The sequence below is a fragment of the Sphaeramia orbicularis genome, chromosome 7 (assembly GCF_902148855.1).
Source record: "Sphaeramia orbicularis chromosome 7, fSphaOr1.1, whole genome shotgun sequence".
Taxonomy (NCBI): domain Eukaryota; kingdom Metazoa; phylum Chordata; class Actinopteri; order Kurtiformes; family Apogonidae; genus Sphaeramia; species Sphaeramia orbicularis.
In genome coordinates this window covers 30,507,209-30,523,262 of record NC_043963.1, presented here as the reverse complement: position 1 = coordinate 30,523,262, position 16,054 = coordinate 30,507,209, and the positions used below count along the sequence as shown (strand labels likewise).

Here is a 16,054-nt window from a genome sequence, read left to right as displayed (position 1 = left end):
GAATTCATGCAACTTTCTTTTCTCTCTAAATGAACATTTTGTCCTGGCAGAAACACAGCAATTTCAGCATTAAACTCTTTTCTTTTCATTTAGAGCTATGTTCAGTGGTAAAAACAGCAGTCCTTCCAGATTTAATCCCTTTGTCACTTTATTTGAAACAAAAAGTTGTTTCTTAGCAGTTCTTATCCCATTTTGTCTCCACATGATGCTTTGGTCAAAGGCATTGTTTTTCTTCACCATCGAGGGGTGACTCACTACTCCCTCTAGTGGTAACATAAATTCACCCGACTGTCAGTATGAGAGGATTTAGTCCATATCCATACAATCCAGTTCATGAGAGTTCATTATATATAACCCCTTTAAACCATAGTCAGTGACTTCAGTGGCCTTTGTGTTTCCTTCAGCATGACAGTGCATTCTGTAGTTTTACATATGTGGATCAGTTCAGACTCAGAATCAGCGTTATCAGCCAAGTATGTGAATACATACAAGGAATTTGGCTACGGTTTTTCTTTGCTCACAACATACAATTTCACATGACCCAAACACAACATGAATCCAATCACACTTAAACATAGACCTAATATAAACAAACATTCGACTAGAGACAAGGACAATAATGTAGGGATGCACTGATACCGATACAAGTATCGGGCATCGGCTCCAATACTCAGTGTGTGTACTTGTATTCGTACTCGTAAAAGATATCTGATACAACCGCACTGATACCACTTACAGCCCTGTGACATTCACAGTTCAGTGCAGCAGGTACGCAGCGGTGGAATAATGTGTGGGGAGTGTGAAGAGTGTGGAGATTTTTCAAAATAAATGATGGTGATAAAAGTAACGCTGACTGCAAGTAACACTGAAGACACAGACAGATACGGACACAGCGTTCTGTCCATCCTCTGCGTACATTCCATCCATTTTCCAAATGCTGGTGGATGCGTACCCAGACAGAGAATACCACCGGGAGTACGGAGCAGTGCTGACAACAGCCAGCGGAAGTGAAAACGAAACTTATCACTCATTTCTCTTTTCTCTACCTGCTGAAGCTAAGCTTTTAAACCTTACTAGTGAAAATGCTGCAATATTAATATCACATTAGTGTTGCCTCTGTCGTCTCCATGTTTGTTATTACCGACTGTCTTCTTCTGAAAAAACTTTACCTTTCTTCATGGTATTTATCCAGTATGGTTAATTCAGAGCGGCGCCCCCAGTGGATTAACTGAGAAACGCTCATTCCAACACATTAAATGTCAGTAGCAGCACTTTTTTCCTGTCAGACTAATGACAACGACAATAGAGCACATTTACAAAAGGAACTAAGAACTGGAATGGGATTATTAAGTACTCGTATTGGTACTCCGTATCGGCAAGTACTCAAATGTAAGTACTCGTACTCATACTCGGTCTGGAAAAAGTGATATCAGTGCATCCCTACAATAAGAGATTTACAGTGGATTTATATTGTATATGTGTATAGGACCTTAAACAGATATCAGCCATGTTATGTTATGTGAACACCCAAACAAAAAAATCAGAGTTGGTTAAGCACTAAGCATCACACTGTCAGCGTAGTCTTTGTTCATTTCAGCTGCTGTCTTACAACAAGACTGAATCCTCACAAATTAGTAATGAGCGAAATTAGATCACAAAAAGGAAGAATATAAATGTCACAAATCAGTTAATGGAGCTGAATCACCTGCTTAATGATGAGCAAAGTAGGCCTGTATACGACAGCCAGGACCTGAAACAACGTCACTGTAAAATAATACACTGGTAGAGATGTATCTGTACATCACCAGAAGAGATGATGACGATGTATACAAAACAACAGCGGTGGTTTCTCAGTATTTTCAGCTGAGCTTCCACCTACATGAAATGCTGGATGCTGCCAAAACATCTAAATGGTTTTTTAAATTCGATGTTTCTGCTTTATTGTTTCAAGGCTGAAAGTCAAAGATACAAATAAAACAATGTTTCCCACTGCCTTATGGGAGGTATGGACACCAGGTGCACCTGCAGAGTGAAACTGAGAGGTACGCACGGGTGGGTGGAGGGAGGGGTGAATAATTCGTAAGGTGGCGGGGGGGCTGGGTAATTCGTAAGATGGGGGTTCTCCAAAAGTACTGCGACATACCTTACCTACCTCTCTCTCTTTCTCTCTCTCTCTCTCTAACTTCACTCAGTATGCACAGGACGTATGGCTGCAGGCGCCAATGATGGACACCATATTGGATGTATTTTACATTGTTTATATATCAACATATTTCATGATGTACTGAATGTTGTGTAACTTCTGTTGAGAAAGAGTTTAAACAGTCAACTAGCTTAACCTTGTATGTTGTGTAGTCAAGGAAGTTTTGACCTTGCCTTTATTAGTTTGTTCATTATGTAACAGAAGTCCTAAATCTAAATAAATAACCCTCACTGATATGAGCTCCAGAGACCAAATGTGCTGAATATAGATACTTACGAGATTATAAAACACACACACACACACACACACAATGGGGGCTGGTATGAAAATCTTTACACTGTTAAGTCTCCAAATGTTTGTGGGCCATCTGGGATACATTTGTGTAGCATCACTGTTATTACAATACCACACATGCTCAAATAAAAGAACACTTTATCATATAACTCACCCTCTGTTGGTCACTGTAGATTTCTTCAAGTGGACATAGCTGACGGGGAATATACCCTGTGGACAGAGGAGGAGGCAGAGATGTCTCTGAGTGTGACAGGATTACATTCTCATTCTCCATCCTCTCTAACACATAGCTATTGTTTAGCTTTATGCTGTTTTTATTATTACCAAAACATGATGAGATTTAAAGATGCTTTATAATTCTGCTGGTTTCACATTATAAAATCACATTTAATTTCTATTTCTGCTGTATTAGGTGCTAACTTTTTCCTGCAATGCAAAGTAAAAAAAAAAAAAAAAAAAATATGTGAGGAGCACAGTGTTTGCACACATAAGGCGAAAGGCAGCACAATGTGCAGGAGCCCTATTGTGCTTGGACTTAGCAGAGGAAGGGCATGAGAGACTGGGTGGTGCCAACTGCCACCCTTGCAGTTCATCTTTCTTATTCTAATCTGCCAGATGTGAAGAATTGGCCACAGTGAGCACAACTAATTCTCGCAGCACAGAGAGAGTATGGGGGCGAATGAATGTGGGCAGCAGAGTACATAACAAAATGGAGGGGTGTTAGTAAGAACTGTAAATAGCTGATGAGAGTAGAGAAGGACAGCATGTAGCCACTAACACCTACATTCAGCAGGACTGCAGCTTTACTGCTTTCTTTAAAACATTTCAGCAGCTTCACTTTTAAGTTTGACACAAAAATTAAAGAGCAAAGCCCCTGCCCCTCGCATGTTAAAATCATATCTTTGGTATTTATTTCTGTTCCTAATAATACTAGACTGTTTATGTGCAAACTGTAACCCTCTGTTCTTTGACTTTCTGGACAGTTCACATCCAGGTTATCAGGAACGGCATCTACTGTAAACAGTCTTTACTGAGCAATCAATTTTATGGGAAGCAGATGTGTCAGTCATATATACCATTTACTGCAGTGCAGTGTATTGATCTCTGTCAGCAGAAATGGTGTTGTACTGTTCTGACTTCTGCACCTGTAGTCTCTGCTAACCGAACCTTGTAGGATGGACATATCTTAACAATAAGACGGAAACTCTCTGGAGGAAAAACCTAAATGTTTAGATTGTACCTTCTATCCTAAAGTTTTTATTTTGACACCGATCAAAGATATAACACAACAACAAGTGGCATGTCCTGCAGCAGTCACATAAGAAAACAGTTCATCTGGAATAAAACTGGTATATTATAATACATGTTTTGCTTAGGTAAAATGATAGTTGTCAGGTAACTAATTGCACCATCTGCTGGCTGAAAGGAAAACAAAGTTTACCTTTTTCCCCAAAAAAATCTCTTATGGTTGTGAAAAAAAAAACAAAAAACATAGAAATATAATAAATACTAGACAGAGGTGATGCTGTGATGAGCATATGATGGGGCTGCATCACACATGTGATTCAACCCTGCAGCATCTCTTCATGGGCTCTTTAAATAATGTACTTCTAGTGCTTGTACGTGAGGCATTCTGAACACTAAAGCACATGTGCTGTTCATGTTACAAAGAATATAAGCCCAAGGGAATAAAGCATCATCATCATCATCATCATCACAGGGAGCATCAGCCTTTAAGTCAGTTCAGTTAAAACAAAGTATCTGAAAGCACTATGCGGAAATGCAGGTCAGCAGATTTCTATTTTTGTAAAAATCACAGCTCTTTTCAATAAGTTAATCAGTCATTAATGCCTCTGAAGTCTAGACAAAGTTATTTCTGGAATACACATTGCTCACATCACCTTATCATTCACAAAAATGTGTTGGTTTGTATCACATGTTGTGTTTTGGTAACTCTTATTAACTATAGAGCCAACAAGCTGACATTTGTTAACCAAGTATTCATTTTTGTATGTGAATGTTTTTTTGTTTGTTTTGCTTTATGCTTCATAATGAATGTGGTATGATTGGTTCAGAATTTATTTCAGTGCAGAGCATTGTTCACAGATGAATCAACACAATGTCAAACCAGTAACGTGTGCAGGCTGTTATAATTACCTTGATAGAAGGCTTCTTGGTGGAAAAGCCTCTGTACCAACCTAAAGGAAATTCAAAGAATGCATCAGAAAACAGATCAGGTATTATTTTGCTTCATGACTCACAGCACCACTATTCACCAAGGTAAATAACATTCAGTGTAAATACTTAGTATAATTACCAAACATGATCAACTCACATTTACACACACACTATTAAACACTGACAGCAGTCATTTTACCGGTATATGACATTTATTCTGTTATTTGATTAATGTTAGCAGAACTAACAGGGTCTTTTAGCCTGCATCTGTATTTATTGTTTATTTATTGTTTCCTCCGCCAAGGAGGTTATGTTTTTGCTGGCGTTGGTTTGTCTGTCTGTCTGTCCGTGTGCAATATAACTCAAAAAGTTATGGACAGATTTGGATGAAAATTTCAGGAAGTGTTGATACTGGCACAAGGAATAAATGGTTAAATTTTGGTGGTGATCGGGGGGGGGGGCACAGGGGGGCCCCACTGATCTGCCTTGGCTTAGGTCTGCGCTCTCCGAGTGCTTTTCTAGTTGATTATTTTCCAGTGACCTATCTTGTATTTGTACACTGATTCATGTTTGACACATTGCACTTTGAATGTTGACTGATGCATGTGGTAAGCTGCAAATGAATTGCCCATATGGGATAAATAAAGTTTTCTGAATCTGAATCTAATTACAAACAAATAGATATATGGGACAGAGAGTCTGAAGGTCAGTGAAGATTATTCAAGTTCATTAAGTCAAGCCTATGTTTATGTTATTCTCTGTTCTTGCCATTATGATGGCATTACTGTCACATTATCAGGTAAATTTTTAATTGGTCATTCAAAATTGTTAAATTATTTAGTACAAATACATTAACTTGCTGCTGCCAGAGTGTGAATTTAAATCCAAAGTTCACAACACAGCGATAAAAATATTCTGACTCTTATGTTGACAATTACCAGCAAACCATCCTCTGTTAATTCATGCAGAGGATACTCCAGGAACCATGTTTAAATGCTGCAGTTATCTTAACTCCCTGTGGGTTACTTAAATATCCCTAATTCCAAGGGAAAAAAATAATAATATGAAGACAGTTTTCTCAAATGAAGTCACAGCCCTGGGTTACAAATGTTCACTTCAGTAGTGTCCTTGCATAGAGTCATTATTTTTTCCCTGGAGTTCAAAACTGCTTTTATCTAAAATCAAACACAACTGTATGTTGTTCATCACTTATTGAACTTGGAATATTTGTGACTTTACCTTCGCTCTTCTCCAGAATCTGTACTGTTTCCCCAATCTCCAGTACCAGGGCCTGGCATACTGGTGACCGGAAGTTGCAGATTACTATGTAGACAAACAAAAAAGAGATGTCAGTCATGAATAAGAATTGGACTCCATAGTGACGACCTTTTATATTAAGGATTAAGATGAGATCTTGTTCCAGTGCTTCACTGTCAGCACTGATTAGACAAGGTACATCCCATACACTGTTGTGTCTTCATAGAGCATGTGTTTGGGGTTTTAGCAGGGCAGTTACTGCAGCTTTTTAATAAGCTGTTTAATGCAAACATCTAAACACAGTGTCACACAGGAACCACTGCTTAGCGAACTGTAAACAAGCGCCCACCCTGAAGTGGGTAGTCATTTTAATAGGCAATTAATTCTTAAGCGGCCTGATTTTTGTGCAATGTTAAGTTAATTGAACTGTCTCCCAAAATAGAGCCCACATAAACTGTTGAGCAGTATGGATAAACGCTGCTTTATCATATGTCAGTATGTGCATAAATCCTGCTTTTGTAGGAGCATTCAGCCACAGCCTTTGACCACATACTGATATGTCATGTGACGGACCCCGATTAAGGGCGTGATTATTCCTTACAGGTTAGATGTGACAGTTAAGTCCTTCAGTATATAGTGAGGTCTTTGTAGTTTCTGAGAAATGCTCTTATTTGAGGAGTACTGAGGTTCAGCAACATGAGCAATGCAACATGTACACAGCTCAGTGCAGACAAACTTGTTTAGTAATGACAGCACTTCACTGACAATTCTAAAAACCTACAAATGGTGGCCCTTCAAGGAGAGTTTGGTGTGAATCATTATGCTAATGAACTAGCCAGGGGACCCAGTGAGGGGGAGGGAGGAGGAGGAGGGGCTTGGGTTTAGCTCTGATGCCTGTTTGAGGGTAACGAGTGTTCAGTTCCTGTGCTAGGGTAACTATGGCAACAGATCATCTACAAACTGGAGGGCTTTTTTTCACTGTAACTACTGCAGGGATCTGGGCATTTTAAAATGGCAAGCTTATGGATGCTGCATGGCACTGGAGTTCAAGTCACTGCACAATTGTTAGAGGCAGAGAGAGACGGATATGCTTAAAGAGCCACCTTGTCACCTTTTCATTTTGCCTCAGGCCCTTTCCAGCCAGGGCTACGCATTTCCTATTTGAGAGTCCTATTCTTTAATGGCCTCTATTTCATTTGAATTGCAAAACCTGCACTCACACCATTTGAAAACTCTTCAGTAGAGGCCACGTCAGAACAAGATGAGATTGTCATGTTTGAGAGAGAGAAAAGAGCATCACATGGGCCCATATTTTAATAGTCCTCCTTCACAAAACCTCCAGGCTGTGTGAACTCTCTCTCATTGTGCCTCAAGCTGCAAACCATTAGCATATCCTCAAAACACAATCAACAACAAAATTCATCTTTAGACTTCAACATGTTGAACGTAGGATGTTGGAAGGACTGATGGGACAGGCAGTCGAAAATGTTGGCAAAAGTCAACATTTCTACTCAGCAACAGAATCTAAGTGCAGACTGTCGCTCTATTTTGTTGCTTTCATAGTCTACATAACATCTTACGTAACTCACAAACCCAATGGTAAGAATTATGTGCAAAAGAGAATCCTGTCCTCCTCTCCTCTTCCCTGTCATTTGAACACACCTCCAGTGCTTCATATATGACAAATAACATATGTTTCTGTCCATTTATGACTGAAACTCACTTCCACATTTATTAATTCACTAGTCTTAGATGCGGGTTGCTGATACTATGGTATGTTTCAACACCTGCTATGCATTTTCTAACTCATCCCTGGGGCCAATTTTGTCTCAAAAGAAGACATGAAGTGTCAGATTATTAGTTTTGCTCATTCATGCTGGTCTCAGTTAATTAACACTCCCAGTATCCTATTGTTGAGAGACTTTTATTTGTTTTGGCCTTTGGAGATTTAATCCATCCCCTGTTTCAGAACTGAGCAGTAGAAAGTAAGAAGTAAACCTAATTATTAATGATTGGAAAACCACTAAGAGTACTTTAGTCAGCTCATAACTTATATTATATTTCACAGCATCTCCACTGTGAAGTCTTACAGTCTCAATATCCATGAATTTTACAGTAGCAAAGATTTTTTAATAAGAATCCAAGTGTCAAACTTAGAGCAAGATTTCACCATGAAGCATATAGTTACAGTACACACTTCAGATTAAATGAGCTAAAGTTTCAGGGGAAAAATGTTCTCAACAAGTCAAATAAACTTAAATCTAGTATAGTCTGTGTTAGCAAGACATGACATTGGCATTATTTTTCTAGAACCAACAGTTTGGAAAAAGAAAAGCAGCTGCACCTTTAATGACATAACCCTAAAAACCTGTTGATGACAATTATATTGAGAAATTCACTAATTAAATGGAATAGCACAACATGCAGGCCAGACACAACTATCCAATTCCAAAAAAATAAGCTTTAAAACAGACTTGTGAGAATTAATAATGCTCTCTGTGTTGTGTAACCCATCAGGTCTATGGCAAGAACACCAGGATATGTTGGAAAGGTACTGCATTAGTAAAAGATCTTTATGTTGAGAGCTTTGAACCAGCAACAAGTAATGCTCAGATAAAAAACATGTTGACTATGCTGTGGATAATACTTGAGAGGCTGTGGTTGAATTTGACTTTTTTCCTTGTTTATGTTCAATTGTAACTTCTATTTACTCTATATGATTTTGCCCGGTTAAAATGTGGACATGTCAAGACAGATATTTGTTTATTTTCTGTTTATCTGCACATTCAATAAACTCAAATGTCACATAGTATGTGATGTATTCATGAATAATACTGTTTTTGATTTGTATTTCTTTAACAGAGAAGATATGGCTAGTTTCACCCCGTGTAGTGCGTTGTTTACATGCTGACATGTCTTGGAGACTGTTTTACAGCTGTATGTAATAAAAGAAAACTTAAACAGAGCATGCATGGCCTCATGACCCTCATTTAAAGAAACTAGGAGACAGAGACATACACAGTATTTAACTGTACAATGGCCCTCAGGGGGGAATATTCAGCACGAAGAAGAAGAAGGTATGGCATCAAGAACCTGCTAGCATAACAGTAAACACTATTCTATCTTATACACTGATTTGCTGTTAATATGCTAATAACACAACTTCACTAAAGAACATCGTCTTATAAAAGACACTGTTGTGCTGCACTGTTGCACTGCTAGGAGCATAATGGGCTATTCTGTTGTACATTCAATCATGACTAAAATGCTACAACTTATGATACTGCTTACCAAAAGCATCTCAAAATCATTGTGAAATTCAGGGTAAGTATGTAATGTAAGTATGCAGAGCGTGTAGGTCCTCCTTTACTGCCTTGAATAGTCCTGTCCCAGATCTAGCAAAGTTAAAAATTACACAACAGTCTCTGGGCTTCGCCCACTGAGTCATGTTGTTCAGCACGACTTGAATGCACACTCACTCACTTACACACTTACTTACACATTAATGCACTAGAGACTGGCTAACCTAGGGATTCCTGCCACAAAGGCAAATTAGATTTTCCATATCTAATCCCAAATTAGTGTCACGGCAATCCAGGCATGTCACCCACTCTGCAGGGGTGTGTGCGATTACAAGACCTGAAACTTAAGGAACTTCTGAAACACCATGTACATGAGTGTGCACTAGTATTAGATCATTAAGGCACAGGAAACGACTAAACCAAAGAGCACAGTTTTTAAAGACAATATAAATGAATCATTCAGGACATTTTCATGGATGAGGCTGACACTTTCCACTGACATTACACCCCAGACCAAAAATATAGAGAAATTACTGGACTAAAGTAATTTATCTATCTAACTCCATATCTTTTTTGTTTTTTCAAAAGCATTGATTACTGTATTACTAAATAACGATGTGAATATAAGGATATCAGACCTGTTTGTAGATAAATATATAAACACATCATAAGTAAATTAACACTGTCTATATTTTTTGTTCTATGTCATCATGATCACGTATCAAACGATGTTCTAAATATTTATACACAAACTTACCCAAACAGACAACTTATGGTTTAATAATTCAGATTTCATTGCATCTTAAGTATCAATTATTACCTTTGACATCTCAGAGACTTCATAATTAATTGTCAATTACACTAATTTCATAAACCTACACAACACTGCATGCAATTATAGGCATTTGCATGCTGCTATTCTACAAGTGATTTATAAAGTAATGCTGCTTCCTCCATAAACATAACCAAGAACAAAATAATGAATAGGCAACGATTCTAAGGAAGCCATTAAGGTTTTATGAGGTGGTCTCCAACTGGTTCCTGTTTAGAGGGAGCCCATTAAGATAACACAAGGGAGTGAAAATAAAGGCCTGGCTCCTGAAAGAACACATCTCTGCTGCATATGGCGGTATAATAATTGGATATAGATGAGAGAAAATTAAGGGCAACGAGAAAAAAATAGATGAGAAGGGCAAAAATCACTAGTCACAGATGAGGGGGAAGTAAATGATTGTGAGCTATAGGGATGTGCGTCGAGTTACCGTAGCAGGCCAGCAGTGTGAGTCATGGGGGAATATTGAGTCTAATATGTCAACACTTTATATGAAGCTAAAGGGAAACTGACCTGAGTGATATGGGATGTTTTTATAATGTACAGTGTATGCTGTGGGCAGGTAAATGCGGCTGTGTTTGCCCGCATTTCAGCACCATGGACAGCACCAGGTCGGTCCGCACTGAGTGGCTGCGGAGTCTGCGCCGAACTGTTGCTTCTGCGCGCAAAAACTACCTCTTTACACTACCTTCCCTGGTGCAAATACCCCAAGACATTTGCGCTAGTGATGCCGTGATGGTTGAATTGACGGATGGGTGCGATTAAACGCGATAAGATTAGTATTACAGCCTCCTTAAGTCCTTGGGGCGATATTATGGTGGATTGCGTTAAAGCTCTCACCCTGCAGTCTTTATGAAACGATCATAACAAATGCAATGTCTCCAAACAAAGTGTATACGTATGTGAGTGTGTGTGTGTGTGTGTGTGGGTGGGGGGGGGGGGGGGGGGGATATGGGGGAGTTTCATGTGTGAGCCAGCATGAGTAGCCCTGTAAATAAAACTGGAGAGAATCTGGACATGACTCATTCCCCTAATGAAAACCCCCTATAGTACAAACTAATAATCATGCGTTTCAGACACTTTTGGTGCGTTTGTGTGTGTGTGTGTGGGGGGGGATCAGAGACTTCATAATGACCATACGGTGCCCGATGGCGTCATTTTTACTTCCCCTGCTCATTACACAGTATAGGTCTGCAGATTGCTTTGACATTTACGCCCCCCTTCATGTAATATTGATATCTTAATTAAAAATAAATAAAACCCAGTGGACACTTTGACAAGATGAAACCTGGACAGTGTGGTCCAGTGCAGCCTCTGTCACTGCAGCTGCAGCAGTTTTCAGTCCACAGGTAGACTCAGCTTTACTCCAGCCTACACCTGTTGGAAGGACGCAGTCACGATGCCCCCTTGTGGTTTTAACACGAATCGCGTTTTTTTTTTTTTTCCTCCTTTTTCTCCCCCCTTCACATATGCTCATGAAAGAAAAAGACAAACGTTGTCCTACACTGACGCATTTTTAAACAAAAACCACAATCCTAAAGTGAGCCTGGTCTAAGACACCGCCTGTGGTCGTGAATAGACAGCGATCGCATCTTTAAGGTGATGGGTTGTAAGCTGGAGCCCGAGCATCATCCCACGCAATTTCCCTTTCTATGCAGTCACTCGCCGTGGATATCAGCCATTATAAGAGTATGTGTTTTTCATCGGTTGTAATGGACATAATGAAGGAAAGATGCCAGAGAGAGAGAGAGAGAGAAAGACAGAGAGAGAGAGAGAGAGAGAGAGAGATGTCGATAAACAAAACTGGGTGTTCCTTGTGCAAAAACTGCCACGGAGATATTGTATCATAAAAGTCCATTCCACAGCTACAAAACATAAGCTGTAAATTAAATGGTGCCATTAACTCACCAACTCCGATTTTCTCCTCTTCTGTTGGTATCCACATATTTGGTTATTTTCCCTCCGGTAGAGCAAGCCACATTATGTAGATATCGTGAGATGATGCTGCTAAAAAAAAAAAAAAAAAATGAGAGCTGAAGGCTACAGATTCTCGTGGCTGTTCATACGTGGGACTACATGTCTCAGTATCCCGGCGGTGTGGGGTTCAGTAGGGGAGGAAGGACCATCAAAGCCTCAATATCTCCGCTCTATTATGTCCCGGCGTGTGTCTCCAGTCTGATGCAGTCTCCGTGTCCACCTAATGTAGCGCACACACACACATATACACACATATACACACACACACACGCGTACACGTAAGCCACGCACGGCCGCGCGGGCACGGAGAGCGGGTTTCTAGTCTCCACAAAAGCTGTTATTGCAGAGCAGAACGGGAATATTTCGTTTCCTCGAAGCTTATTTATTTAATTTCGTGTGCTTTTCTTTTCTCTCTCTCTCTCTCTCTCTCTCTCTCTCTCTCTCTCTCTCTCTCTCTCTCTCTCTCTCTCTCTCTCCAGCCAATCCCGCTCAAGTCCATCTGATCCACAATAGGCTGCGTGAAGGAGCAGCATCAGTGGGTAATTAGTGGGTAATAGGTCGCGATATTGTCCACGGTTCCAAATGTCGAGCTGGTGCAAGAAAAATACTGGGGAAACTGCAATATACCATAAGCTGCGCCATCTTCATGGTCGTCACATGACTGGTTTTGTCAACACTGATGTGTCAAGCATTTGCAAATATATGCACCCTCTCCTCTACCCTCTCTCTCTCTCCCCCCTTCTCTGCTTCTTTCTTTCTCTCTGCATGGCAGTTGCATCCATCACAAACACAAACTGCATTTTCTCCCGGTAGGATGCTGGATGCTGGCTGGCAGTCTGCCTTTTTTGATTGAATGTGTTGCTTTGGGGGGCTGTTGGCCATAAAGTAGCTCCCGGTGTTACAGCTCAGGCCAGACCATGAGGGAAAGCACCTCCTAGTTGAGTCATTTCAGAGAATCAGACCCACTACCGGCACTGCTTTGTCTGCAGTCATGCTTCCCATACATGAGATACAACTCATTCCTTACCACAGGTCCCCCCCCCCTTATTTACTGATAAGCTATAGGATTTCCCATTATACCCCCCCACCCCCCTCCATCCCAAACCCACCAGTTGCCATTCAAATAAAATTGATGTAATATAGTCACTAATGACTTACACTTAATCACCACTCCCACTGTCTATTACTCACTAACTGCAGGACTTTTCTGTCACGTTTAGCCTTTAACACCATCTTTTTGTACTTTCTTTTATGCAAAAGATAAGTAAAACCCTAACTTCAGATAAAACACTGCATTCATCACAAACCAGACTGAAAAGGGAACATGTTAAAGCAGATTCTGGCTGCCTCATTGTTGCGATTAACAAGGGCAGGATTTTAGAAATGTGCCAAAGCTCTACATCTTTCACTGCAATCACTGCCTCAAAGAACTGTAAAAAATACCTAAAAGTTAAGTAGATGGTCTCATTAGATGCATTCAAAGTCATTTTAACCCATAAAGACCCAGTGCTACTTCCAAAATTTTTTTTTCTCTATATTTAAGTGATTTATCACCATTTATTATATTATCCTCTGTATTTTGTGTTTTTCAGTGAACATCAGGTATTTTCCTATTTCATTTACTGATCATGTAGATGAGGGATGTCAAACTCATGTTAGTTCAGGGGCCACATACAGCCTAATATGATATAAAGTGGGCCGGACCAGTAAAATAATATAAATAATAGGATGAGAGCTTTTGAGTGAAAAAAGTAAAATTCTGTAATGAAAATGTTTGAATCCACGAAATGTCCTTGAACATAACATGAACAAAAAATAACTACCTGAAAATTCAAAGTGCAATGTTAACAATATTACACCTTAGTTTATCATTTATACATGTGCCTCACAACGTACAGATCACAGTTTATCTACAAATACACAAAACATTTAATAACAGGGAGAATATTTTTTAAATTCCACATATGTCTATTTAGACATTTCAGGTTATTCATATTTTTTCTAAAAGGCTAAGTCTGTAAATGTAAACATTTTTGTGAAATGTAACTTTTTTTTTACACTAAAACAAAGAGAAAATTAACAGTTTTGTTATGATAGTATTTTACTGGTCTGATCCACTTTAGATTGAATTGACCTAAAATGATTCTTAACATCTTTGATCGTTAATATCGTCAGTGTAACTTTTGCATTTTACAAATTCATCCCACGGGCCGGATTGAAACCTTTGGCGGGCCGGCCGGATTTGGCCCCAGGGCCGCATGTTTGGCACCTGTGATGTAGATGTTCACTTCGATTCAATTTCATTTGTAGAGGCCTATAACACAACAAGGTTGCCTCATAGGGCTTTACAAAATTAGTTGGATATGAAAACAAACAACAGTCAAATAAACAGTAGATGAAGGAAATGGATTAATGTCTTGGGCATCCCCTGTCCCTAGGCCCTCCTTCTCGGCAAGAAAAAACTCCAAAAACCCAGTGGGAAAAGAGAAACCTCAGGGAGTGAAGGAGAGATCCACTCCCATGGACGGACAGGCTGTAGATGCACCAGGACTGATGGACGTCCATTTGCGGATGTAGTTCCAGTCTGTAAAGATGCAGTAGGGTGGGGGCACATCAGGAGGTCCATCTAGTTAGATGAGACAGGTGAGGGTGAGGAGGCCCATCCAGACAGGTGAGGGCCTCATAAAAGCTCAGTTTAAGGTTGAGGTTTATTATATCAAAAAAAGAGAGAAAACTGAAGAAAAAGTGACTTTTTCAGCTAAATATATCATTAATTGAACATAAACCAAGTGTCTCCATCCACTGTCACTGATCCAACTTGATGGATTTTATGGTCAATCAATGTTGTAGAAGATGGCGGTGATTCCATGTTCACTACGGAGCCTCTGAACATCCAAATGGGTCATATCTGATGACCATGAAAAGATGACAAACTGCATTTTACACCAATTATTTACATGTGTCGACAGGATTAGTGAATCAGAAGTTATTAAACATTTTAGATCAGTAGATGGTTTAGGTTGTTAGTGGCTGTTTGGGTCTATATGGGTTAAATAACTCGAGGAGCAGAAATGTCTTGCCTTATACAGCTAATAATTGGTAAATTTTTACAGACACATGATGATGATGTTTGTTATTTTATGTCTCTGCAACTTATTTAAGAGTGTAATTCATCTAGTGTCTGAGATCACTGTGCTGCTGCCTGACAACAAGCCTTTCCGGGTTAAATAAAGGCTAAGAAAAAATAGAACAAATGATACATATAGTCATGCAATCAACTGTCTGTATGTGTTATCTATTTGAAAGTTGTTTTTCTGTCTCGCAGGAATGATTTGTTAAAATTCATTCATGTAAAAACCACATACACTGAAACATTATGGAATCAGTCACTGTGGATAAAGGGGTCTGGAGTAATACATAACAATATGTGTACCAGTCACAGTTTCCAGTAAAACTTGAAAACTTATAAGATCTGAAGTCGCAGTAAAACACAAATCTGTCAGTGTGACTGTAATAGTTAAGTGACTGAAAGGCATGAGATTTTATGCCACAGTCTTTGCACAGAACGTGCGTTTGGGAACACTGCTACTGGAAATGCCTTGAAATTGCTTCTCTCTCCATGTCTAGACCTCAATTCCAACATTTCCCTATCCATATTCTCAACTCAACATACTTTGAAGAGTAGATGTATCAAACCTTTCATTCTAAAATCTTTATCATGCCATATCTCACCCTTCACTCGATGCACTTCGGCACATTAAGCTGTCTTTTCCTATAGAATAGCTAATCATGACTGGAAAAACAGAGTGATTTGGTGAATACTGAGCGTCCAGTGAGTTTGATGTAGTGTGGGAGGGAGGGCAGTGTTCAGCAGGGTAATTTCTCTCCATCATAGCAAGGCTGTGACTGACTCCCATCTGTCTATTACTTCAAGTGGAACACTGTGGGCGGTGTTCCAATCACATACATAAAGCAAGAGGAGGGTAGAGCATTTTGTAATCTAAATATGCA

At 39.5% G+C, this 16,054-nt stretch overlaps 1 protein-coding gene across 3 annotated transcripts in view; it reads right to left on the bottom strand.

Annotated features, from left to right (window-relative positions):
* Window positions 1-12,478, bottom strand: part of LOC115422059 (dedicator of cytokinesis protein 3-like) — a 61,609-nt gene extending 49,131 nt beyond the window's left edge. For 2 of the 3 annotated variants that reach the window (XM_030138105.1, XM_030138106.1), the window contains exons 1-4: window positions 11,975-12,478; window positions 5,915-5,998; window positions 4,655-4,695; window positions 2,652-2,707 (exon numbers count right to left, since the gene is read on the bottom strand). In XM_030138105.1, the coding sequence (XP_029993965.1) occupies window positions 2,652-2,707; window positions 4,655-4,695; window positions 5,915-5,998; window positions 11,975-12,011 (218 nt within the window). In that variant the 5' untranslated portion in view covers window positions 12,012-12,478. The remainder of the gene's footprint in view (window positions 1-2,651; window positions 2,708-4,654; window positions 4,696-5,914; window positions 5,999-11,974) is intronic. The other variant, XM_030138107.1, reaches the window with a different exon arrangement.
* Between the last annotated feature and the right edge of the window lie 3,576 nt (window positions 12,479-16,054).